Source organism: Chelon labrosus (genome assembly GCF_963514085.1).
Source record: "Chelon labrosus genome assembly, chromosome: 8".
NCBI classification, from domain to species: Eukaryota; Metazoa; Chordata; class Actinopteri; order Mugiliformes; family Mugilidae; genus Chelon; species Chelon labrosus.
The window spans coordinates 7,599,976-7,622,460 of record NC_140358.1 but is presented as its reverse complement, the minus strand read 5'-3'; the positions used below and the strand labels follow the sequence as shown (position 1 = coordinate 7,622,460).

Sequence of the window (22,485 nt, the reverse complement as noted above, 5' to 3'; positions counted from 1 at the left end):
AAAACCTCCATTCATTGATGAACACATCTGCTGTTTAGCTTATGTTCATGTCTGAGCCAGTAATGGATGCTACTGGATTATAATGTAAGCTAGTTTTAGCAGTTTGGTCCTGTCCTTCATTGAATGAAATTAACAATTCTGCAACACGAAGAAAAACCATTGTACCAGACAGCATTACATTTACCAAAAAGGGGTTCATTATGATTTGTAGAAGTCGTTTTTTCTTATGTTTGGAGAAAACACCATCTTTCGTGTGAGCACTGACCGGTCTTGCCTTTTAAGAACTGTTCTCATTATAAAACAAGTCAGCTATCAAGTCAGCCAACAAGTCATCTGAGACATTTATGCTAGCAAGAGTGGACAAAACCTGCATGCACAATATGTGAAAGCACTCGTTTCAAAAGTGCTAAACCTGCTACCCTCAACATGACAATACACATTTATGATACACCGATAGTTCGAGAAATGTACAAATGACATTTGCAACCTTTAAAAATGTAATATCTGATTAAACATAGGGTGGGAATAATATTTTCATCTCTCTGCAACTCCTCGCCCTTAGCAAAGATTGTACCTGCCCTCTTGAAACCAATTCCCAGGATATAAATAATACAACTTTAATTTTCTGTCCCTTTTATTATATGTGACCCACCCCTTGTGCCTAGAAGTGACCCAGTTTCCCGTCAAAGGAACAAAAGAATTTAATTTTACCAAAGGGTGAAACAGACTGAGCAGTCGTACCATAACGTCAGCTTTTGAGCAGCCCCTCTCAGAAATAAGTCAAGGTTAATGCTGGTATAGCTACCTGCATCCTTATCTGATTCATTCAAAACAATAGGTATTGGATTTAATAGAACTGGTCTCTGTTTTCCAAGAAGCAGCGTGATTTACATCTGCAAATTAACAGGTAGAGATAAACAGATTGAAAATCCAATAGAATAATAACAAAAATACCATAAGAGGGGTTGCCCTTTAGAATTGCTAGGAGAGGAGACACTCAGATAAACAGAGTTATGCTTAATGCAGAACTGTGTGTTTTTGTGTTTGGGTAACTGTATCACATTGCACTGCCATTAGAGGAGACGTAATCACTTCTGATTAAAGGCCTGGTGAGTATACTTGGCCTTGTGTTGACAAGTAGTAGTATACCACCCAAGGGTGTGATCACCTTGGCTAAAGCTTGATGTCAGAGAGGACATTATAGGTTTTACTGCCACTTCTGGTGCTCTAGCAACGCCATCTGTTCAACATGAGAGAGACAGAGCGACAGAGGAGGGTGATGAAAGAAAAGGAGCGATATCTGTGGGGTTTTGAGAAAGCCAAGGCCAATCTTCTTTTCTGGCCTTTCATGCCACAGGCTTATATAGATATATAAATAGAGCCAACCATAGGATTCTGCCTTTCTCTGACACATCAAAGCCCCTATATGCAGCTTATACCGCTTTGCCTTGAGCCAGCAGTTTCAGTAACACAGAGTCTACTTTCTAACTTACATGATAAGTGAAAATCAAGACTCTGACAGCAAATGTGACGCATAAGGGCACAAAGATAGTAGTTTCATTACGCACACGAGTTTTAACTACAGAAGAAATGGTATGTGACTAACGGTCATTACTCTACCTCTCAGAGATATTCTAGACATTCTGGCTCATGAATTTCCTTTTTATGGCACCTTGAACACTTTATACACTGTATTTTGATACATCTTAGCTCCTACTGGCAAAAAAAAAGCATTTCATTATCTCAGGAAGCATTGGTATTCCCCTTGGTTGTTGAAGCAGGATGTGGGAATGACAGTGAATTCTCCTCATGAACAAGATAAGTGTGTTTTAGTGGCAGTGTTTTTCAGACTGGTGGCATCTTGAATAATTGATGTCTTTGTAACTCGGGCCCTTAAGGGTCCCAGAAGACATCAGTATTATTCAGATGCACGAGGAATTCCACATTGTTGTTGCATGCGGCATGCATTTTTAATATACCTACATATTGTCAGGCAGTGGTGAGAAAGCGTGTAACCCGTATAAAGATAATGCAAATCAACACACAGACATGCATGTGTGTTTCAAGCGTGTGGGCTAAATAATTACTGACTGACTGAGTGGTACCATCTAAGTGCTTCACTAAACTGCATAATCACTTGCACAAGTAAGCCAAGATAAAAATTTCTTTACGTTACAGTTTATGGATAACTGGTACATTAGCATACACTACAGACAGACGGTTCTGTTTATGTCCAACTCTCTTAGGTAGATATGCTCCTCATGTTTTCCCATATTCTGTAACCTTCAAACAACCATGACAGCACAACTGTAGCAGCGCGCTGTGTGTGACCTTTACTGTGACAAACAGGATGGCAGAGGGTAGCTTGTAGCTGGACAGAGGCACACGGGGATGTTACATCACCACAGTCTTCCAAGTTTCATTCTCCTTCTCTCTGTCTCATTAGCAAGGGTTTCTGATGTTTTCTCAGGCACAGATTTTAAACTATGGTAACAAGATCCCAGTAAAAAAAAAAAATTAGGTTAGGGAGGAGGAGGAGGAGGAGGAATAAAAAAGAGCAGTAACAGGAAAACTTCACAGCTACTGCAGCTGATTACTTGATTTTGTCCCGCTTTTTGCAATATAAATAAACTTTGTTAGATTTTTTTGTAAATAAAGGTCATTCAAGTGGAAGGATGTATTCTCCTCTCTGTGAGTATGCAACCTTGTTTTTAACATCCACATTGACCATCCATCTCTATGTATCTGTGAAAATGATGCTACACAGATGCAGTATTGTCAAAGTTTTCCAAAATACAGTGGTGATGCTAACCTTTTTCAAGGATTTATGAAAACGCAACACATTTTAGATGATACTGAATGAGCAAAATATTAAATAATCAAGCATTGTATCTCACTATTTAGCAATTGCATGTAACTTATCAAAAACTGCCGTAAAAGACATTAGTGCCAAATAGTGAGATGCATCACCTTACCATAGTATGCAACAATATGTCCAAATAGTGTGGAAGATGTGTGTAGAATAACTGGAAGAATTCATAGATTAGAGTGAGTAGAATATATCTCCCTGTGTTAAAATACCTTTGCTCTCTTTTCACAGTTGGTTACACCATGAACGACCTGATCTTTGAGTGGCTATCTGAGAATCCTGTCCAAGTGGCTGATGATCTTACCCTCCCCCAGTTTGTGTTGAAAGAAGAGAAGGATTTGGGATACTGCACTAAATACTACAACACAGGTGCATCATAAAATCAATTTAAAGAAACCAAGAACCCCCATGCTAGTATTTGAAATTGCATATGTGTGCTTCATATCCAAAAGAGGTTTAAAAAAGGCAACAGGACTTTTCGAGTTATTTTTTTTTTTTTTTTTTTTTTTTGAGAAGACGTTTCACCACTCATCCGAGTAGCTTCTTCAGTTCTAGGGCACTGGTGGGAAGTTTGAGGTTTAAATTGGACTCCTACTACTCCTACTGAAATTTGCTCGTTGTGTAAACAACCAGAAACCAGAGACCATTAACGCTTTGTTCTAAAGATTCTGACTTTGTTCTTAAGATTCTGACTTTGTTTGATTCCGACTAAAATTCTGACTTTGTTGTCAAGATTCTGACTTTGTTGTCAAGATTCTGACTTTGTTTGATTCTGACTAAAATTCTGACTTTGTTGTTAAGATTCTGACTTTGTTTGATTCTGACTAAAATTCTGACTTTGTTGTTAAGATTCCGACTTTGTTTGATTCTGACTAAAATTCTGACTTTGTTCTAAAGATTCTGACTTTGTTGTTAAGATTCTGACTTTGTTTGATTCTGACTAAAATTCTGACTTTGTTCTAAAGATTCTGACTTTGTTTGATTCTGACTAAAATTCTGACTTTGTTGTAAAGATTTTGACTTTATTCTTAAAATTCTGACTTTGTTTGATTCTGACTAAAATTCTGACTTTGTTCTTAAAATTCTGACTGTTTGATTCTGACTAAAATTCTGACTTTGTTCTTAAGATTCTGACTTTGTTTGATTCTGACTAAAATTCTGACTTTGTTGTAAAGATTCTGACTTTGTTGTAAAGATTCTGACTTTGTTTGATTCTGACTAAAATTCTGACTTTGTTCTAAAGATTCGAACTTTGTTAAGATTCTGACTTTGTTTGATTCTGACTAAAATTCTGACTTTGTTCTAAAGATTCTGACTTTGTTCTTAAGATTCTGACTTTGTTCTTAAGATTCTGACTTTGTTTGATTCTGACTAAAATTCTGACTTTGTTCTTAAGATTCTGACTTTGTTTGATTCTGACTAAAATTCTGACTTTGTTCTTAAGATTCTGACTTTGATTGTGACTAAAATTCTGACTTTGTTCTAAAGATTCTGACTTTGTTGTTAAGATTCTGACTTTGTTCTTAAGATTCTGACTTTTTTTTGATTCTGACTAAAATTCTGACTTTGTTGTAAAGATTCTGACTTTGTTCTTAAAATTCTGACTTTGTTTGATTCTGACTCAAATTCTGACTTTGTTCTTAAAATTCTGACTTTGTTTGATTCTGACTTTGTTCTTAAGATTCTGACTTTGATTCTGACTAAAATTCTGACTTTGTTGTAAAGATTCTGACTTTGTTCTTAAAATTCTGTTTGATTCTGACTAAAATTCTGACTTTGTTCTTAAGATTCTGACTAAAATTTTGACTTTGTTGTAAAGATTCTGACTTTGTTGTAAAGATTCTGACTTTATTCTTAAAATTCTGACTTTGTTTGATTCTGACTAAAATTCTGACTTAGTTCTTAAAATTCTGACTTTGCATGATTCTGACTAAAATTCTGACTTTGTTCTTAAAATTCTGACTTTGTTTGATTCTGACTAAAATTCTGACTTTGTTCTTAAGATTCTGACTTTGTTTGATTCTGACTAAAATTCTGACTTTGTTGTAAAGATTCTGACTTTGTTCTTAAAATTCTGACTTTGTTTGATTCTGACTAAAATTCTGACTTTGTTCTTAAGATTCTGACTTTGTTCTTAAGATTCTGACTTTGTTTGATTCTGACTAAAATTCTAACTTTGTTGTAAAGATTCTGACTTTGTAAAGATTCTGACTTCGTTCTTAAAATTCTGACTTTGCTCTTAAGATTCTGACTTTGTTTGGTTCTGACTAAAATTCTGACTTGGTTCTAAAGATTCTGACTTTGTTGTTAAGATTCTGACTGTTTGATTCTGACTAAAATTCTGACTTTGTTCGTAAGATTCTGACTTTGATTCTAACTTTGTTCTTAAGATTCTGACTTTGTTTGATTCTGACTAAAATTCTGACTTTGTTCTTAAGATTCTGACTTTGTTTGATTCTGACTAAAATTCTGACTTTGTTGTAAAGATTCTGACTTTGTTGTTAAGATTCTGACTTCGTTTGATTCTGACTAAAATTCTGACTTTGTTGTAAAGATTCTGACTTTGTTTGATTCTGACAAAAATTCTGACTTTGTTGTAAAGATTCTGACTTTGTTTGATTCTGACAAAAATTCTGACTTTGTTGTAAAGATTCTGACTTTGTTCTTGAAATTCTGACTTTGTTTGATTCTGACTAAAATTCTGACTTTGTTCTTAAAATTCTGACTTTGATTCTGACTTTGTTGTAAAGATTCTGACTTTGTTTTTAAAATTCTGACTTTGTTTGATTCTGACTAAAATTCTGATTTTGTTGTAAAGATTCTGACTTTGTTCTTAAAATTCTGACTTTGTTTGATTCTGACTAAAATTCTGACTTTGTTCTTAAGATTCTGACTTTGTTCTTAAGATTCTGACTTTGTTCTTAAGATTCTGACTAAAATTCTGACTTTGTTGTAAAGATTCTGACTTGTTCTTAAAATTCTGACTTTGTTCTTAAGATTCTGACTTTGTTGTAAAGATTCTGACTTTGTTCTTAAGATTCTGACTTTGTTCTTAAGATTCTGACTTTTTTTTGATTCTGACTAAAATTCTGACTTTGTTGTAAAGATTCTGACTTTGTTCTTAAAATTCTGACTTTGTTTGATTCTGACTTTGTTCTTAAGATTCTGACTTTGATTCTGACTAAAATTCTGACTTTGTTGTAAAGATTCTGACTTTGTTCTTAAAATTCTGACTTTGTTTGATTCTGACTAAAATTCTGACTTGTTCTTAAGATTCTGACTTTGTTCTTAAGATTCTGACTTTGTTCGTAAAATTCTGACTTTGATTCTAACTAAAATTCTGACTTTGTTCTAAAGATTCTGACTTTGTTCTTAAGATTCTGACTTTGTTTGATTCTGACTAAAATTCTGACTTTGTTGTAAAGATTCTGACTTGTTCTTAAAATTCTGACTTTGTTCTTAAGATTCTGACTTTGTTGTAAAGATTCTGACTTTGATTCTGACTAAAATTCTGACTTTGTTGTAAAGATTCTGACTTTGTTCTTAAAATTCTGACTTTGTTTGATTCTGACTAAAATTCTGACTTGTTCTTAAGATTCTGACTTTGTTCTTAAGATTCTGACTTTGATTCTAACTAAAATTCTGACTTTGTTCTAAAGATTCTGACTTTGTTCTTAAGATTCTGACTTTGTTCTTAAGATTCTGACTTTGTTTGATTCTGACTAAAATTCTGACTTTGTTCTAAAGATTCTAACTTTGTTGTTAAGATTCTGACTTTGTTTGATTCTGACTAAAATTCTGACTTTGTTCTAAAGATTCTAACTTTGTTTGATTCTGACAAAAATTCTGACTTTGTTGTAAAGATTCTGACTTTGTTCTTGAAATTCTGACTTTGTTTGATTCTGACTAAAATTCTGACTTTGTTGTTAAGATTCCGACTTTGTTTGATTCTGACTAAAATTCTGACTTTGTTCTTAAGATTCTGACTTTGTTCTTAAGATTCTGACTTTGTTTGATTCTGACTAAAATTCTGACTTTGTTCTAAAGATTCTAACTTTGTTGTTAAGATTCTGACTTTGTTTGATTCTGACTAAAATTCTGACTTTGTTTGATTCTAAGATTCTGACTTTGTTCTAAAGATTCTGACTTTGTTCTTAAGATTCTGACCTTGTTCTTAAGATTCTGACTTTGTTTGATTCTGACTAAAATTCTGACTTTGTTCTTAAGATTCTGACTTTGTGACTAAAATTCTGACTTTGTTCTAAAGATTCTGACTTTGTTGTTAAGATTCTGACTTTGTTTGATTCTGACTAAAAATTTGACTTTGTTGTAAAGATTCTGACTTTGTTCTTAAAATTCTGACTTTGTTTGATTCTGACTAAAATTCTGACTTTGTTCTTAAAATTCTGACTTTGTTTGATTCTGACTTTGTTCTTAAGATTCTGACTTTGTTTGATTCTGACTAAAATTCTGACTTTGTTCTTGAGATTCTGACTTTGTTTGATTCTGACTAAAATTCTGACTTTGTTCTTAAGATTCTGACTTTGTTTGATTCTGACTAAAATTTTGACTTTGTTGTAAAGATTCTGACTTTATCCTTAAAATTCTGACTAAAATTCTGACTTTGTTCTTAAAATTCTGACTTTGTTTGATTCTGACTAAAATTCTGACTTTGTTGTAAAGATTCTGACTTTGTTGTTAAGATTCTGACTTCGTTTGATTCTGACTAAAATTCTGACTTTGTTGTAAAGATTCTGACTTTGTTTGATTCTGACAAAAATTCTGACTTTGTTGTAAAGATTCTGACTTTGTTTGATTCTGACAAAAATTCTGACTTTGTTGTAAAGATTCTGACTTTGTTCTTGAAATTCTGACTTTGTTTGATTCTGACTAAAATTCTGACTTTGTTCTTAAAATTCTGACTTTGATTCTGACTTTGTTGTAAAGATTCTGACTTTGTTTTTAAAATTCTGACTTTGTTTGATTCTGACTAAAATTCTGATTTTGTTGTAAAGATTCTGACTTTGTTCTTAAAATTCTGACTTTGTTTGATTCTGACTAAAATTCTGACTTTGTTCTTAAGATTCTGACTTTGTTCTTAAGATTCTGACTTTGTTCTTAAGATTCTGACTAAAATTCTGACTTTGTTGTAAAGATTCTGACTTGTTCTTAAAATTCTGACTTTGTTCTTAAGATTCTGACTTTGTTGTAAAGATTCTGACTTTGTTCTTAAGATTCTGACTTTGTTCTTAAGATTCTGACTTTTTTTTGATTCTGACTAAAATTCTGACTTTGTTGTAAAGATTCTGACTTTGTTCTTAAAATTCTGACTTTGTTTGATTCTGACTTTGTTCTTAAGATTCTGACTTTGATTCTGACTAAAATTCTGACTTTGTTGTAAAGATTCTGACTTTGTTCTTAAAATTCTGACTTTGTTTGATTCTGACTAAAATTCTGACTTGTTCTTAAGATTCTGACTTTGTTCTTAAGATTCTGACTTTGTTCGTAAAATTCTGACTTTGATTCTAACTAAAATTCTGACTTTGTTCTAAAGATTCTGACTTTGTTCTTAAGATTCTGACTTTGTTTGATTCTGACTAAAATTCTGACTTTGTTGTAAAGATTCTGACTTGTTCTTAAAATTCTGACTTTGTTCTTAAGATTCTGACTTTGTTGTAAAGATTCTGACTTTGATTCTGACTAAAATTCTGACTTTGTTGTAAAGATTCTGACTTTGTTCTTAAAATTCTGACTTTGTTTGATTCTGACTAAAATTCTGACTTGTTCTTAAGATTCTGACTTTGTTCTTAAGATTCTGACTTTGATTCTAACTAAAATTCTGACTTTGTTCTAAAGATTCTGACTTTGTTCTTAAGATTCTGACTTTGTTCTTAAGATTCTGACTTTGTTTGATTCTGACTAAAATTCTGACTTTGTTCTAAAGATTCTAACTTTGTTGTTAAGATTCTGACTTTGTTTGATTCTGACTAAAATTCTGACTTTGTTCTAAAGATTCTAACTTTGTTTGATTCTGACAAAAATTCTGACTTTGTTGTAAAGATTCTGACTTTGTTCTTGAAATTCTGACTTTGTTTGATTCTGACTAAAATTCTGACTTTGTTGTTAAGATTCCGACTTTGTTTGATTCTGACTAAAATTCTGACTTTGTTCTTAAGATTCTGACTTTGTTCTTAAGATTCTGACTTTGTTTGATTCTGACTAAAATTCTGACTTTGTTCTAAAGATTCTAACTTTGTTGTTAAGATTCTGACTTTGTTTGATTCTGACTAAAATTCTGACTTTGTTTGATTCTAAGATTCTGACTTTGTTCTAAAGATTCTGACTTTGTTCTTAAGATTCTGACCTTGTTCTTAAGATTCTGACTTTGTTTGATTCTGACTAAAATTCTGACTTTGTTCTTAAGATTCTGACTTTGTGACTAAAATTCTGACTTTGTTCTAAAGATTCTGACTTTGTTGTTAAGATTCTGACTTTGTTTGATTCTGACTAAAAATTTGACTTTGTTGTAAAGATTCTGACTTTGTTCTTAAAATTCTGACTTTGTTTGATTCTGACTAAAATTCTGACTTTGTTCTTAAAATTCTGACTTTGTTTGATTCTGACTTTGTTCTTAAGATTCTGACTTTGTTTGATTCTGACTAAAATTCTGACTTTGTTCTTGAGATTCTGACTTTGTTTGATTCTGACTAAAATTCTGACTTTGTTCTTAAGATTCTGACTTTGTTTGATTCTGACTAAAATTTTGACTTTGTTGTAAAGATTCTGACTTTATCCTTAAAATTCTGACTAAAATTCTGACTTTGTTCTTAAAATTCTGACTTTGTTTGATTCTGACTAAAATTCTGACTTTGTTGTAAAGATTCTGACTTTGTTCTTAAAATTCTGACTTTGTTTGATTCTGACTAAAATTCTGACTTTGTTCTTAAGATTCTGACTTTGTTCTTAAGATTCTGACTTTGTTTGATTCTGACTAAAATTCTAACTTTGTTGTAAAGATTCTGACTTTGTAAAGATTCTGACTTCGTTCTTAAAATTCTGACTTTGCTCTTAAGATTCTGACTTTGTTTGGTTCTGACTAAAATTCTGACTTGGTTCTAAAGATTCTGACTTTGTTGTTAAGATTCTGACTGATTCTGACTAAAATTCTGACTTTGTTCGTAAGATTCTGACTTTGATTCTGACTTTGTTCTTAAGATTCTGACTTTGTTTGATTCTGACTAAAATTCTGACTTTGTTCTTAAGATTCTGACTTTGTTTGATTCTGACTAAAATTCTGACTTTGTTCTAAAGATTCTGACTTTGTTGTTAAGATTCTGACTTTGTTAAAATTCTGACTTTGTTCTTAAGATTCTGACTTTGTTCTTAAGATTCTGACTTTTTTTTGATTCTGACTAAAATTCTGACTTTGTTGTAAAGATTCTGACTTTGTTCTTAAAATTCTGACTTTGTTTGATTCTGACTCAAATTCTGACTTTGTTCTTAAAATTCTGACTTTGTTTGATTCTGACTTTGTTCTTAAAATTCTGACTTTGTTTGATTCTGACTAAAATTCTGACTTTGTTCTTAAAATTCTGACTTTGTTTGATTCTGACTAAAATTCTGACTTGTTCTTAAGATTCTGACTTTGTTCTTAAGATTCTGACTTTGATTCTAACTAAAATTCTGACTTTGTTCTAAAGATTCTGACTTTGTTCTTAAGATTCTGACTTTGTTTGATTCTGACTAAAATTCTGACTTTGTTGTAAAGATTCTGACTTGTTCTTAAAATTCTGACTTTGTTCTTAAGATTCTGACTTTGTTGTAAAGATTCTGACTTGTTCTTAAAATTCTGACTTTGTTCTTAAAATTCTGACTTTGTTTGATTCTGACTAAAATTCTGACTTTGTTCTTAAGATTCTGACTTTGTTCTTAAGATTCTGACTTTGTTTGATTCTGACTAAAATTCTAACTTTGTTGTAAAGATTCTGACTTTGTAAAGATTCTGACTTCGTTCTTAAAATTCTGACTTTGCTCTTAAGATTCTGACTTTGTTTGGTTCTGACTAAAATTCTGACTTGGTTCTAAAGATTCTGACTTTGTTGTTAAGATTCTTACTGATTCTGACTAAAATTCTGACTTTGTTCGTAAGATTCTAACTTTGATTCTGACTTTGATTCTGACTTTGTTCTTAAGATTCTGACTTTGTTTGATTCTGACTAAAATTCTGACTTTGTTCTTAAGATTCTGACTTTGTTTGATTCTGACTAAAATTCTGACTTTGTTCTAAAGATTCTGACTTTGTTCTAAAGATTCTGACTTTGTTGTTAAAATTCTGACTTTGTTCTTAAGATTCTGACTTTGTTCTTAAGATTCTGACTTTTTTTTTATTCTGACTAAAATTCTGACTTTGTTGTAAAGATTCTGACTTTGTTCTTAAAATTCTGACTTTGTTTGATTCTGACTAAAATTCTGACTTGTTCTTAAGATTCTGACTTTGTTCTTAAGATTCTGACTTTGTTCTTAAAATTCTGACTTTGATTCTAACTAAAATTCTGACTTTGTTCTAAAGATTCTGACTTTGTTCTTAAGATTCTGACTTTGTTTGATTCTGACTAAAATTCTGACTTTGTTGTAAAGATTCTGACTTGTTCTTAAAATTCTGACTTTGTTCTTAAGATTCTGACTTTGTTGTAAAGATTCTGACTTCGTTCTTAAAATTCTGACTTTGTTCTTAAGATTCTGACTTTGTTTGATTCTGACTAAAATTCTGACTTTGTTCTTAAGATTCTGACTTTGTTTGATTCTGACTAAAATTCTGACTTTGTTCTAAAGATTCTGACTTTGTTGTTAAGATTCTGACTTTGTTGTTAAAATTCTGACTTTGTTCTTAAGATTCTGACTTTGTTCTTAAGATTCTGACTTTTTTTTGATTCTGACTAAAATTCTGACTTTGTTGTAAAGATTCTGACTTTGTTCTTAAAATTCTGACTTTGTTTGATTCTGACTCAAATTCTGACTTTGTTCTTAAAATTCTGACTTTGTTTGATTCTGACTTTGTTCTTAAGATTCTGACTTTGATTCTGACTAAAATTCTGACTTTGTTGTAAAGATTCTGACTTTGTTCTTAAAATTCTGACTTTGTTTGATTCTGACTAAAATTCTGACTTCTTCTTAAGATTCTGACTTTGTTCTTAAGATTCTGACTTTGTTCTTAAAATTCTGACTTTGATGCTAACTAAAATTCTGACTTTGTTCTAAAGATTCTGACTTTGTTCTTAAGATTCTGACTTTGTTTGATTCTGACTAAAATTCTGACTTTGTTGTAAAGATTCTGACTTGTTCTTAAAATTCTGACTTTGTTCTTAAGATTCTGACTTTGTTGTTAAAATTCTGACTTTGTTCTTAAGATTCTGACTTTGTTTGATTCTGACTCAAATTCTGACTTTGTTCTTAAAATTCTGACTTTGTTTGATTCTGACTTTGTTCTTAAGATTCTGACTTTGATTCTGACTAAAATTCTGACTTTGTTGTAAAGATTCTGACTTTGTTCTTAAGATTCTGACTTTGTTCTTAAAATTCTGTCTTTGATTCTAACTAAAATTCTGACTTTGTTCTAAAGATTCTGACTTTGTTCTTAAGATTCTGACTTTGTTCTTAAGATTCTGACTTTGTTGTTAAGATTCTGACTTTGTTTGATTCTGACTAAAATTCTGACTTTGTTTGATTCTAAGATTCTGACTTTGTTCTAAAGATTCTGACTTTGTTCTTAAGATTCTGACCTTGTTCTTAAGATTCTGACTTTGTTTGATTCTGACTAAAATTCTGACTTTGTTCTTAAGATTCTGACTTTGTGACTAAAATTCTGACTTTGTTCTAAAGATTCTGACTTTGTTGTTAAGATTCTGACTTTGTTTGATTCTGACTAAAATTCTGACTTTGTTCTTAAGATTCTGACTTTGTTTGATTCTGACTAAAATTCTGACTTTGTTGTTAAGATTCTGACTTTGTTTGATTCTGACTAAAAATTTGACTTTGTTGTAAAGATTCTGACTTTGTTCTTAAAATTCTGACTTTGTTTGATTCTGACTAAAATTCTGACTTTGTTCTTAAAATTCTGACTTTGTTTGATTCTGACTTTGTTCTTAAGATTCTGACTTTGTTTGATTCTGACTAAAATTCTGACTTTGTTCTTAAGATTCTGACTTTGTTCTTGAGATTCTGACTTTGTTTGATTCTGACTAAAATTCTGACTTTGTTCTTAAGATTCTGACTTTGTTTGATTCTGACTAAAATTTTGACTTTGTTGTAAAGATTCTGACTTTATCCTTAAAATTCTGACTTTGTTTGATTCTGACTAAAATTCTGACTTTGTTCTTAAAATTCTGACTTTGTTTGATTCTGACTAAAATTCTGACTTTGTTGTAAAGATTCTGACTTTATTCTTAAAATTCTGACTGTTTGATTCTGACTAAAATTCTGACTTTGTTCTTAAGATTCTGACTTTGTTTGATTCTGACTAAAAATTTGACTTTGTTGTAAAGATTCTGACTTTGTTCTTAAGATTCTGACTTTGTTTGATTCTGACTAAAATTCTGACTTTGTTCTTAAGATTCTGACTTTGATTCTGACTAAAATTCTGACTTTGTTCTAAAGATTCTGACTTTGTTGTTAAGATTCTGACTTCGTTTGATTCTGACTAAAATTCTGACTTTGTTGTTAAGATTCTGACTTTGTTTGATTCTGAAAAAAATTCTGACTTTGTTGTAAAGATTCTGACTTTGTTTGATTCTGACAAAAATTCTGACTTTGTTGTAAAGATTCTGACTTTGTTCTTGAAATTCTGACTTTGTTTGATTCTGACTAAAATTCTGACTTTGTTCTTAAAATTCTGACTTTGATTCTGACTTTGTTGTAAAGATTCTGACTTTGTTTTTAAAATTCTGACTTTGTTTGATTCTGACTAAAATTCTGATTTTGTTGTAAAGATTGTGACTTTGTTCTTAAAATTCTGACTTTGTTTGATTCTGACTAAAATTCTGACTTTGTTCTTAAGATTCTGACTTTGTTCTTAAGATTCTGACTTTGTTTGATTCTGACTAAAATTCTGACTTTGTTGTAAAGATTCTGACTTGTTCTTAAAATTCTGACTTTGTTCTTAAGATTCTGACTTTGTTGTAAAGATTCTGACTTTGTTGTTAAAATTCTGACTTTGTTCTTAAGATTCTGACTTTGTTTGATTCTGACTCAAATTCTGACTTTGTTCTTAAAATTCTGACTTTGTTTGATTCTGACTTTGTTCTTAAGATTCTGACTTTGATTCTGACTAAAATTCTGACTTTGTTGTAAAGATTCTGACTTTGTTCTTAAAATTCTGACTTTGTTTGATTCTGACTAAAATTCTGACTTGTTCTTAAGATTCTGACTTTGTTCTTAAGATTCTGACTTTGTTCTTAAAATTCTGTCTTTGATTCTAACTAAAATTCTGACTTTGTTCTTAAGATTCTGACTTTGTTGTAAAGATTCTGACTTTGTTCTTAAAATTCTGACTTTGTTCTTAAGATTCTGACTTTGTTTGATTCTGACTAAAATTCTGACTTTGTTGTAAAGATTCTGACTTTGTTCTTAAGATTCTGACTTTGTTCTTAAGATTCTGACTTTGTTTGATTCTGACTAAAATTCTGACTTTGTTCTAAAGATTCTAACTTTGTTGTTAAGATTCTGACTTTGTTTGATTCTGACTAAAATTCTGACTTTGTTCTAAAGATTCTAACTTTGTTGTTAAGATTCTGACTTTGTTTGATTCTGACTAAAATTCTGACTTTGTTTGATTCTAAGATTCTGACTTTGTTCTAAAGATTCTGACTTTGTTCTTAAGATTCTGACCTTGTTCTTAAGATTCTGACTTTGTTTGATTCTGACTAAAATTCTGACTTTGTTCTTAAGATTCTGACTTTGTGACTAAAATTCTGACTTTGTTCTAAAGATTCTGACTTTGTTGTTAAGATTCTGACTTTGTTTGATTCTGACTAAAATTCTGACTTTGTTCTTAAGATTCTGACTTTGTTTGATTCTGACTAAAATTCTGACTTTGTTGTTAAGATTCTGACTTTGTTTGATTCTGACTAAAAATTTGACTTTGTTGTAAAGATTCTGACTTTGTTCTTAAAATTCTGACTTTGTTTGATTCTGACTAAAATTCTGACTTTGTTCTTAAAATTCTGACTTTGTTTGATTCTGACTTTGTTCTTAAGATTCTGACTTTGATTCTAACTAAAATTCTGACTTTGTTCTAAAGATTCTGACTTTGTTCTTAAGATTCTGACTTTGTTTGATTCTGACTAAAATTCTGACTTTGTTGTAAAGATTCTGACTTGTTCTTAAAATTCTGACTTTGTTCTTAAGATTCTGACTTTGTTGTAAAGATTCTGACTTGTTCTTAAAATTCTGACTTTGTTCTTAAAATTCTGACTTTGTTTGATTCTGACTAAAATTCTGACTTTGTTCTTAAGATTCTGACTTTGTTCTTAAGATTCTGACTTTGTTTGATTCTGACTAAAATTCTAACTTTGTTGTAAAGATTCTGACTTTGTAAAGATTCTGACTTCGTTCTTAAAATTCTGACTTTGCTCTTAAGATTCTGACTTTGTTTGGTTCTGACTAAAATTCTGACTTGGTTCTAAAGATTCTGACTTTGTTGTTAAGATTCTGACTGATTCTGACTAAAATTCTGACTTTGTTCGTAAGATTCTGACTTTGATTCTGACTTTGATTCTGACTTTGTTCTTAAGATTCTGACTTTGTTTGATTCTGACTAAAATTCTGACTTTGTTCTTAAGATTCTGACTTTGTTTGATTCTGACTAAAATTCTGACTTTGTTCTAAAGATTCTGACTTTGTTGTTAAGATTCTGACTTTGTTGTTAAAATTCTGACTTTGTTCTTAAGATTCTGACTTTGTTCTTAAGATTCTGACTTTTTTTTGATTCTGACTAAAATTCTGACTTTGTTGTAAAGATTCTGACTTTGTTCTTAAAATTCTGACTTTGTTTGATTCTGACTAAAATTCTGACTTGTTCTTAAGATTCTGACTTTGTTCTTAAGATTCTGACTTTGTTCTTAAAATTCTGACTTTGATTCTAACTAAAATTCTGACTTTGTTCTAAAGATTCTGACTTTGTTCTTAAGATTCTGACTTTGTTCGATTCTGACTAAAATTCTGACTTTGTTGTAAAGATTCTGACTTGTTCTTAAAATTCTGACTTTGTTCTTAAGATTCTGACTTTGTTGTAAAGATTCTGACTTCGTTCTTAAAATTCTGACTTTGTTCTTAAGATTCTGACTTTGTTCTTAAGATTCTGACTTTGTTTGATTCTGACTAAAATTCTGACTTTGTTCTTAAGATTCTGACTTTGTTTGATTCTGACTAAAATTCTGACTTTGTTCTAAAGATTCTGACTTTGTTGTTAAGATTCTGACTTTGTTGTTAAAATTCTGACTTTGTTCTTAAGATTCTGACTTTGTTCTTAAGATTCTGACTTTTTTTTGATTCTGACTAAAATTCTGACTTTGTTGTAAAGATTCTGACTTTGTTCTTAAAATTCTGACTTTGTTTGATTCTGACTCAAATTCTGACTTTGTTCTTAAAATTCTGACTTTGTTTGATTCTGACTTTGTTCTTAAGATTCTGACTTTGATTCTGACTAAAATTCTGACTTTGTTGTAAAGATTCTGACTTTGTTCTTAAAATTCTGACTTTGTTTGATTCTGACTAAAATTCTGACTTCTTCTTAAGATTCTGACTTTGTTCTTAAGATTCTGACTTTGTTCTTAAAATTCTGTCTTTGATGCTAAATAAAATTCTGACTTTGTTCTTAAGATTCTGACTTTGTTCTTAAGATTCTGACTTTGTTCTTAAGATTCTGACTTTGTACTTAAGATTCTGACTTTGTTTGATTCTGACTAAAATTCTGACTTTGTTGTAAAGATTCTGACTTGTTCTTAAGATTCTGACTTTGTTGTAAAGATTCTGACTTTGTTCTTAAAATTCTGACTTTGTTCTTAAGATTCTGACTTTGATTCTGACTAAAATTCTGACTTTGTTGTAAAGATTCTGACTTTGTTCTTAAGATTCTGACTTTGTTCTTAAGATTCTGACTAAAATTCTGACTTTGTTCTAAAGATTCTAACTTTGTTGTTAAGATTCTGACTTTGTTTGATTCTGACTAAAATTCTGACTTTGTTTGATTCTAAGATTCTGACTTTGTTCTAAAGATTCTGACTTTGTTCTTAAGATTCTGACTTTGTTTGATTCTGACTAAAATTCTGACTTTGTTCTTAAGATTCTGACTTTGTGACTAAAATTCTGACTTTGTTCTAAAGATTCTGACTTTGTTGTTAAGATTCTGACTTTGTTTGATTCTGACTAAAATTCTGACTTTGTTCTTAAGATTCTGACTTTGTTTGATTCTGACTAAAATTCTGACTTTGTTGTTAAGATTCTGACTTTGTTTGATTCTGACTAAAAATTTGACTTTGTTGTAAAGATTCTGACTTTGTTCTTAAAATTCTGACTTTGTTTGATTCTGACTAAAATTCTGACTTTGTTCTTAAAATTCTGACTTTGTTTGATTCTGACTTTGTTCTTAAGATTCTGACTTTGTTTGATTCTGACTAAAATTCTGACTTTGTTCTTAAGATTCTGACTTTGTTCTTGAGATTCTGACTTTGTTTGATTCTGACTAAAATTCTGACTTTGTTCTTAAGATTCTGACTGTTTGATTCTGACTAAAATTTTGACTTTGTTGTAAAGATTCTGACTTTATCCTTAAAATTCTGACTTTGTTTGATTCTGACTAAAATTCTGACTTTGTTCTTAAAATTCTGACTTTGTTTGATTCTGACTAAAATTCTGACTTTATTGTAAAGATTCTGACTTTATTGTAAAGATTCTGACTTCGCTCTTAAGATTCTGACTTTGTTTGGTTCTGACTAAAATTCTGACTTGGTTCTAAAGATTCTGACTTTGTTGTTAAGATTCTGACTAAAATTCTGACTTTGTTCGTAAGATTCTGACTTTGATTCTGACTACAATTCTGACTTTGTTCTTAAGATTCTGACTTTGTTTGATTCTGACTAAAATTCTGACTTTGTTGTTAAGATTCTGACTTTGTTTGATTCTGACTAAAAATTTGACTTTGTTGTAAAGATTCTGACTTTGTTCTTAAAATTCTGACTTTGTTTGATTCTGAGTAAAATTCTGACTTTGTTCTAAAGATTCTGACTTTGTTGTAAAGATTCTGACTTTGTTCTTAAAATTCTGACTTTGATTCTCACTAAAATTCTGACTTTGTTCTTAAGATTCTGACTTTGTTCTTAAGATTCTGACTTTGTTTGATTCTGACTAAAATTCTGACTTTGTTGTAAAGATTCTGACTTGTTCTTAAAATTCTGACTTTGTTCTTAAGATTCTGACTTTGTTGTAAAGATTCTGACTTTGATTCTGACTAAAATTCTGACTTTGTTGTAAAGATTCTGACTTTGTTCTTAAGATTCTGACTAAAATTCTCACTTTGTTCTAAAGATTCTGACTTTGTTGTTAAGAGTCTGACTTTGTTTGATTCTGACTAAAATTCTGACTTTGTTCTTAAGATTCTGACTTTGTTTGATTCTGACTAAAATTTTGACTTTGTTGTAAAGATTCTGACTTTATTCTTAAAATTCTGACTTTGTTCTTAAGATTCTGACTTTGTTGTAAAGATTCTGACTTTGATTCTGACTAAAATTCTGACTTTGTTGTAAAGATTCTGACTTTGTTCTTAAGATTCTGACTAAAATTCTCACTTTGTTCTAAAGATTCTGACTTTGTTGTTAAGAGTCTGACTTTGTTTGATTCTGACTAAAATCCTGACTTTGTTCTTAAAATTCTGACTTTGTTTGATTCTGACTAAAATTCTGACTTTGTTCTTAAGATTCTGACTTCGTTTGATTCTGACTAAAATTCTGGGCCGTATTCCTAAAGATTCTTAGCGCTAAGAGTTGCTCCTAGTGGCCAAATTCTAAGAAAATTTTTAGAATCATGAAGTTTTCTAAGAATTTCCTCTCAAAGTTAGGAGTAGCTCCTAGTAAAGATAAAAGGTATTTCTAAAGAATCTTAGCTCTTAAGAGAGCTCCTAAGGTGAGATCTGTTAAGAGGAGGGAGGAGGACTTTTAGGAGGCTTAGGAATTTCTTAAGCAGAGGAGAAAATGGCTGAAAGAGGCAGGAGAGGTATTCTCCAAACACTGAATGAAAATCAAGCTTGTTACAATCGCAATATCACCGGAAATTAAAGTCATCACAACACTGAGGTATTTAGCAACAGGAAAAATGCAAAAATGCAACAATGCAGCAGTGATGACTTGGGGCCAAATCTACGTCTCAAAACACTTTTATTCTCATTGACCAGTTGATCCAGAAGCAAACACAGTTCCTCTGTCCAGTTGGGTTTCCTACTTCATTTCTTCTCCATTGCTGTTCGGCTTCTGGAAGATTTGAACACCAACCAACACTGCTTCTTCTAGACCGGTTAGCAATCACAGAAATTGATGAAAGCTGAGACATTTTACCCTTGTTAATACCAAATGGGTGAAATGCAAAAAGTTACCAGCATGGTAAATGAATGAAAGCAAATAAATAGAACTATCAGCATGTGAATACTGTGCAAGTGGGCCTGAGTTTAATCACACATTTTATAGGATAATTTTTAAAGTATAGCTTACTATTTATTTATTTTTATGTAAAGTATTATTTATAATTACACAGTCTTCATAGAGATTAGATTCTGTTATTAAGTCTATTAATTTGACGTCCATTCTAGGCCAATTATCACCAAAACTGTATTTTTATCTAGCTTTTAGGATCAACCAATCACACCTCTTGAAATGATGACTCATGCCTAGCAACGGGGTCAACCACACCTCCTCACTAAGATAATAGTTTCTGTCCATTCCTTGCTAAGAGTTCTCTGAGAATTTTATGGAATCACTCCTAAGCTAAGACTCCTTGCTAGGAACTTTTAGGCTAAGTTAGGAGCTCTCTTAGAGGATTCTTAGAATCTTTAGGAATACGGGCCCTGGGTACTTATGTGTGCTTCAGTTTTTATCATTTCTCCCGAGGCATGCAAAAGCTGAGCTACAGTTTGACTCCAGTGACAACCATTTGCAGAAAATAGACAATTAAATGTCCTACGTCATGTGCCTGCAGGTAAATTCACCTGCATTGAGGTAAAGTTCCACCTGGAACGTCAGATGGGTTATTACTTGATCCAGATGTACATCCCTTCCCTCCTCATCGTCATCCTCTCATGGGTGTCTTTCTGGATAAACATGGATGCTGCACCGGCCAGAGTTGGACTGGGCATCACCACTGTACTGACGATGACTACACAGAGCTCTGGATCAAGAGCCTCACTGCCCAAGGTGAGTCTGCAATCTAGTGACCATTACATGAGGAAGTTTGCACATGGCAGGTGGTGCATAACGCAAGAAAAAACAGACCAGTCCAACACAAACCAGAGCTGAGGGAGGTAAAATTACCACATAATTACCAATTACGCCACAGAATGCCACATGCCTTGATTTCTTTAAAATTTAGTGGCATATTTACATTGTGGTTGCTGCAAGTTGATATTTAAGACATTTCTCACATTATAAAATTTGTGTAGCACAAATACAGTGAATGGAACTTCACAGAACAGAAACCAATAAACATGGTGTATTTTGTAACTAATAACGTATTTTCCTAAAAGCTTGTATGTGTGAGTGGAAATAAAATTCTATAATGTTGTCATTTCAACGAAAAAGGTCAGTCAAGAGTGTGGCCCGAGTTTGAAATTTGGAGACTGTTCTGACATTTTGCTCTGACATATCCTCAAAAAAGTGATACATGATTTGGAAATACCATTACCTTTCGTTCCCAGTATTTCCTGATCTTAAATGCTTGAAACCGTGACAGATGTTCAATGTCTCTAAAAGACATTGTGAAAAAAATAAGCAGGTTGTGTTCTCTAAAGCTTGGCAAAAGATTTGGATTGGTACAGACTGTTAGGGTATATTTACTCTGACATGTAGATTTTGCATGAGGCAGATCTTGATTCAGAAAAAGACCAATTACGAGAGAGGGTACAGTATACATTATGCGTCATGCTTGTTCTTTCAATTTCTGTGTATATATCTGTAACAACTAGCAAATGGCTGCTCAACTGAATGAAGTTTCCACACAATCCCTGCTTCATAGGCGTTGTTGATGAATTGTGACATATCGTCTCTCATGAATGGCCCCGCCAGGGCGCTCCCAGAGTCTTAGATCTGACCTGTCTCATGGCTATGTGTCAACTGCCCACATCCCAGTGACTCATTTTAATTCTAGGCCATCTCAAAGAAGTGTGTAATTATAGACCGGAGCTGAGGAATGGGTAGATTGTGAACAACCCATAAATTATCCATCAAGCTTATTGACTGGCTATTGATCACTCCGTGACCTTGTCCGTTTCTAGGTGTCCTATGTGAAGGCCATTGACATCTGGATGGCAGTGTGTCTCCTGTTTGTGTTCGCTGCACTGCTGGAGTACGCAGCAGTTAACTTTGTCTCAAGACAACACAAAGAATTCATCAGGCTGAGGAAAAAGCAGCGGCAGCAGAGAATAGTAAGTGTAAATCACGCACAATGAAAAGCATACACACCGACACCCTGTCACACACTGTAGAATATTCAGAGAAAGTAAGCTCGAGGAACACACACTCACTGTCCTTGTCAGCCTCTATAACAGTGACTTATGCCTCTTGTTATTGTGGGATGCTGTATATTCAGGAACTGACAACATCAGCACGCTACAGCTGGCTGTCATATTACATGAGGAAGATCTGCTCTTTTCAGTTCAGCTTGTTTCCATGGTGAGCACTGACCTGAGAGGGGCCTTGTGATCTTTTACCTCTGTCATTACATTTGACACAGAGCAACAGACTTTCAACCAACTAGGATCTCCTGACTCTACACCCTGCAATCATCCTGGTAAATACCAAGCCTAGAGTGAGCAATAAAGCCGTCGTGTATGTGCGTAAAACTGCAGTTCCTCAAATGGCCACTTGAGGCTGGCTCCTGAACAAGTCAATCACAACAGACTTCAGTTTTAAAATGTCCAAATCTACAGCAAAAATAAACATGTTTACAACCTGGTACAATCAACTGATTTGGTCTCTGCAGTTCATTTCTTTAACCATAACAACTCTAAAGTGATTGAATTTTTATATAACTCCCTCATCTGGAGAGACAGGTGCCATCACAGGTCGCTGGGTGTCTAACAGGTGTCACCTGTCCACCTCAGTTACACTCATAGTCCACCAATTTGCTTAATTTTGAACTAGCGATGAGTTCGAAAAAGTCACGCAATGCAAAGACTGCGTCGACCAGGGCCACCACACTGAGCTTCAAAACTTTAAGAATCCAGTGGATGATCATTTATATAACTGCAGGTTTAGTAAAAAAAAATTATTTTTTAATTTTACACAGTTTTACTATCCTATGCTATATTCCCGGGTGTTAACTCAACTCAAACTTACGACAAAGTTTTTAGATCCAGGCCC

General features: G+C 32.3%; 1 protein-coding gene across 1 annotated transcript in view; it reads left to right on the top strand.

The window, feature by feature from the left end:
• Nucleotides 1–22,485, top strand: part of glra4a (glycine receptor, alpha 4a) — a 59,129-nt gene that overhangs the window by 31,589 nt on the left and 5,055 nt on the right. The window contains exons 6-8 of the mRNA XM_084549684.1: nt 3,101–3,238; nt 20,108–20,322; nt 21,399–21,548. Of these exons, the coding sequence (XP_084405810.1) occupies nt 3,101–3,238; nt 20,108–20,322; nt 21,399–21,548 (503 nt within the window). The remainder of the gene's footprint in view (nt 1–3,100; nt 3,239–20,107; nt 20,323–21,398; nt 21,549–22,485) is intronic.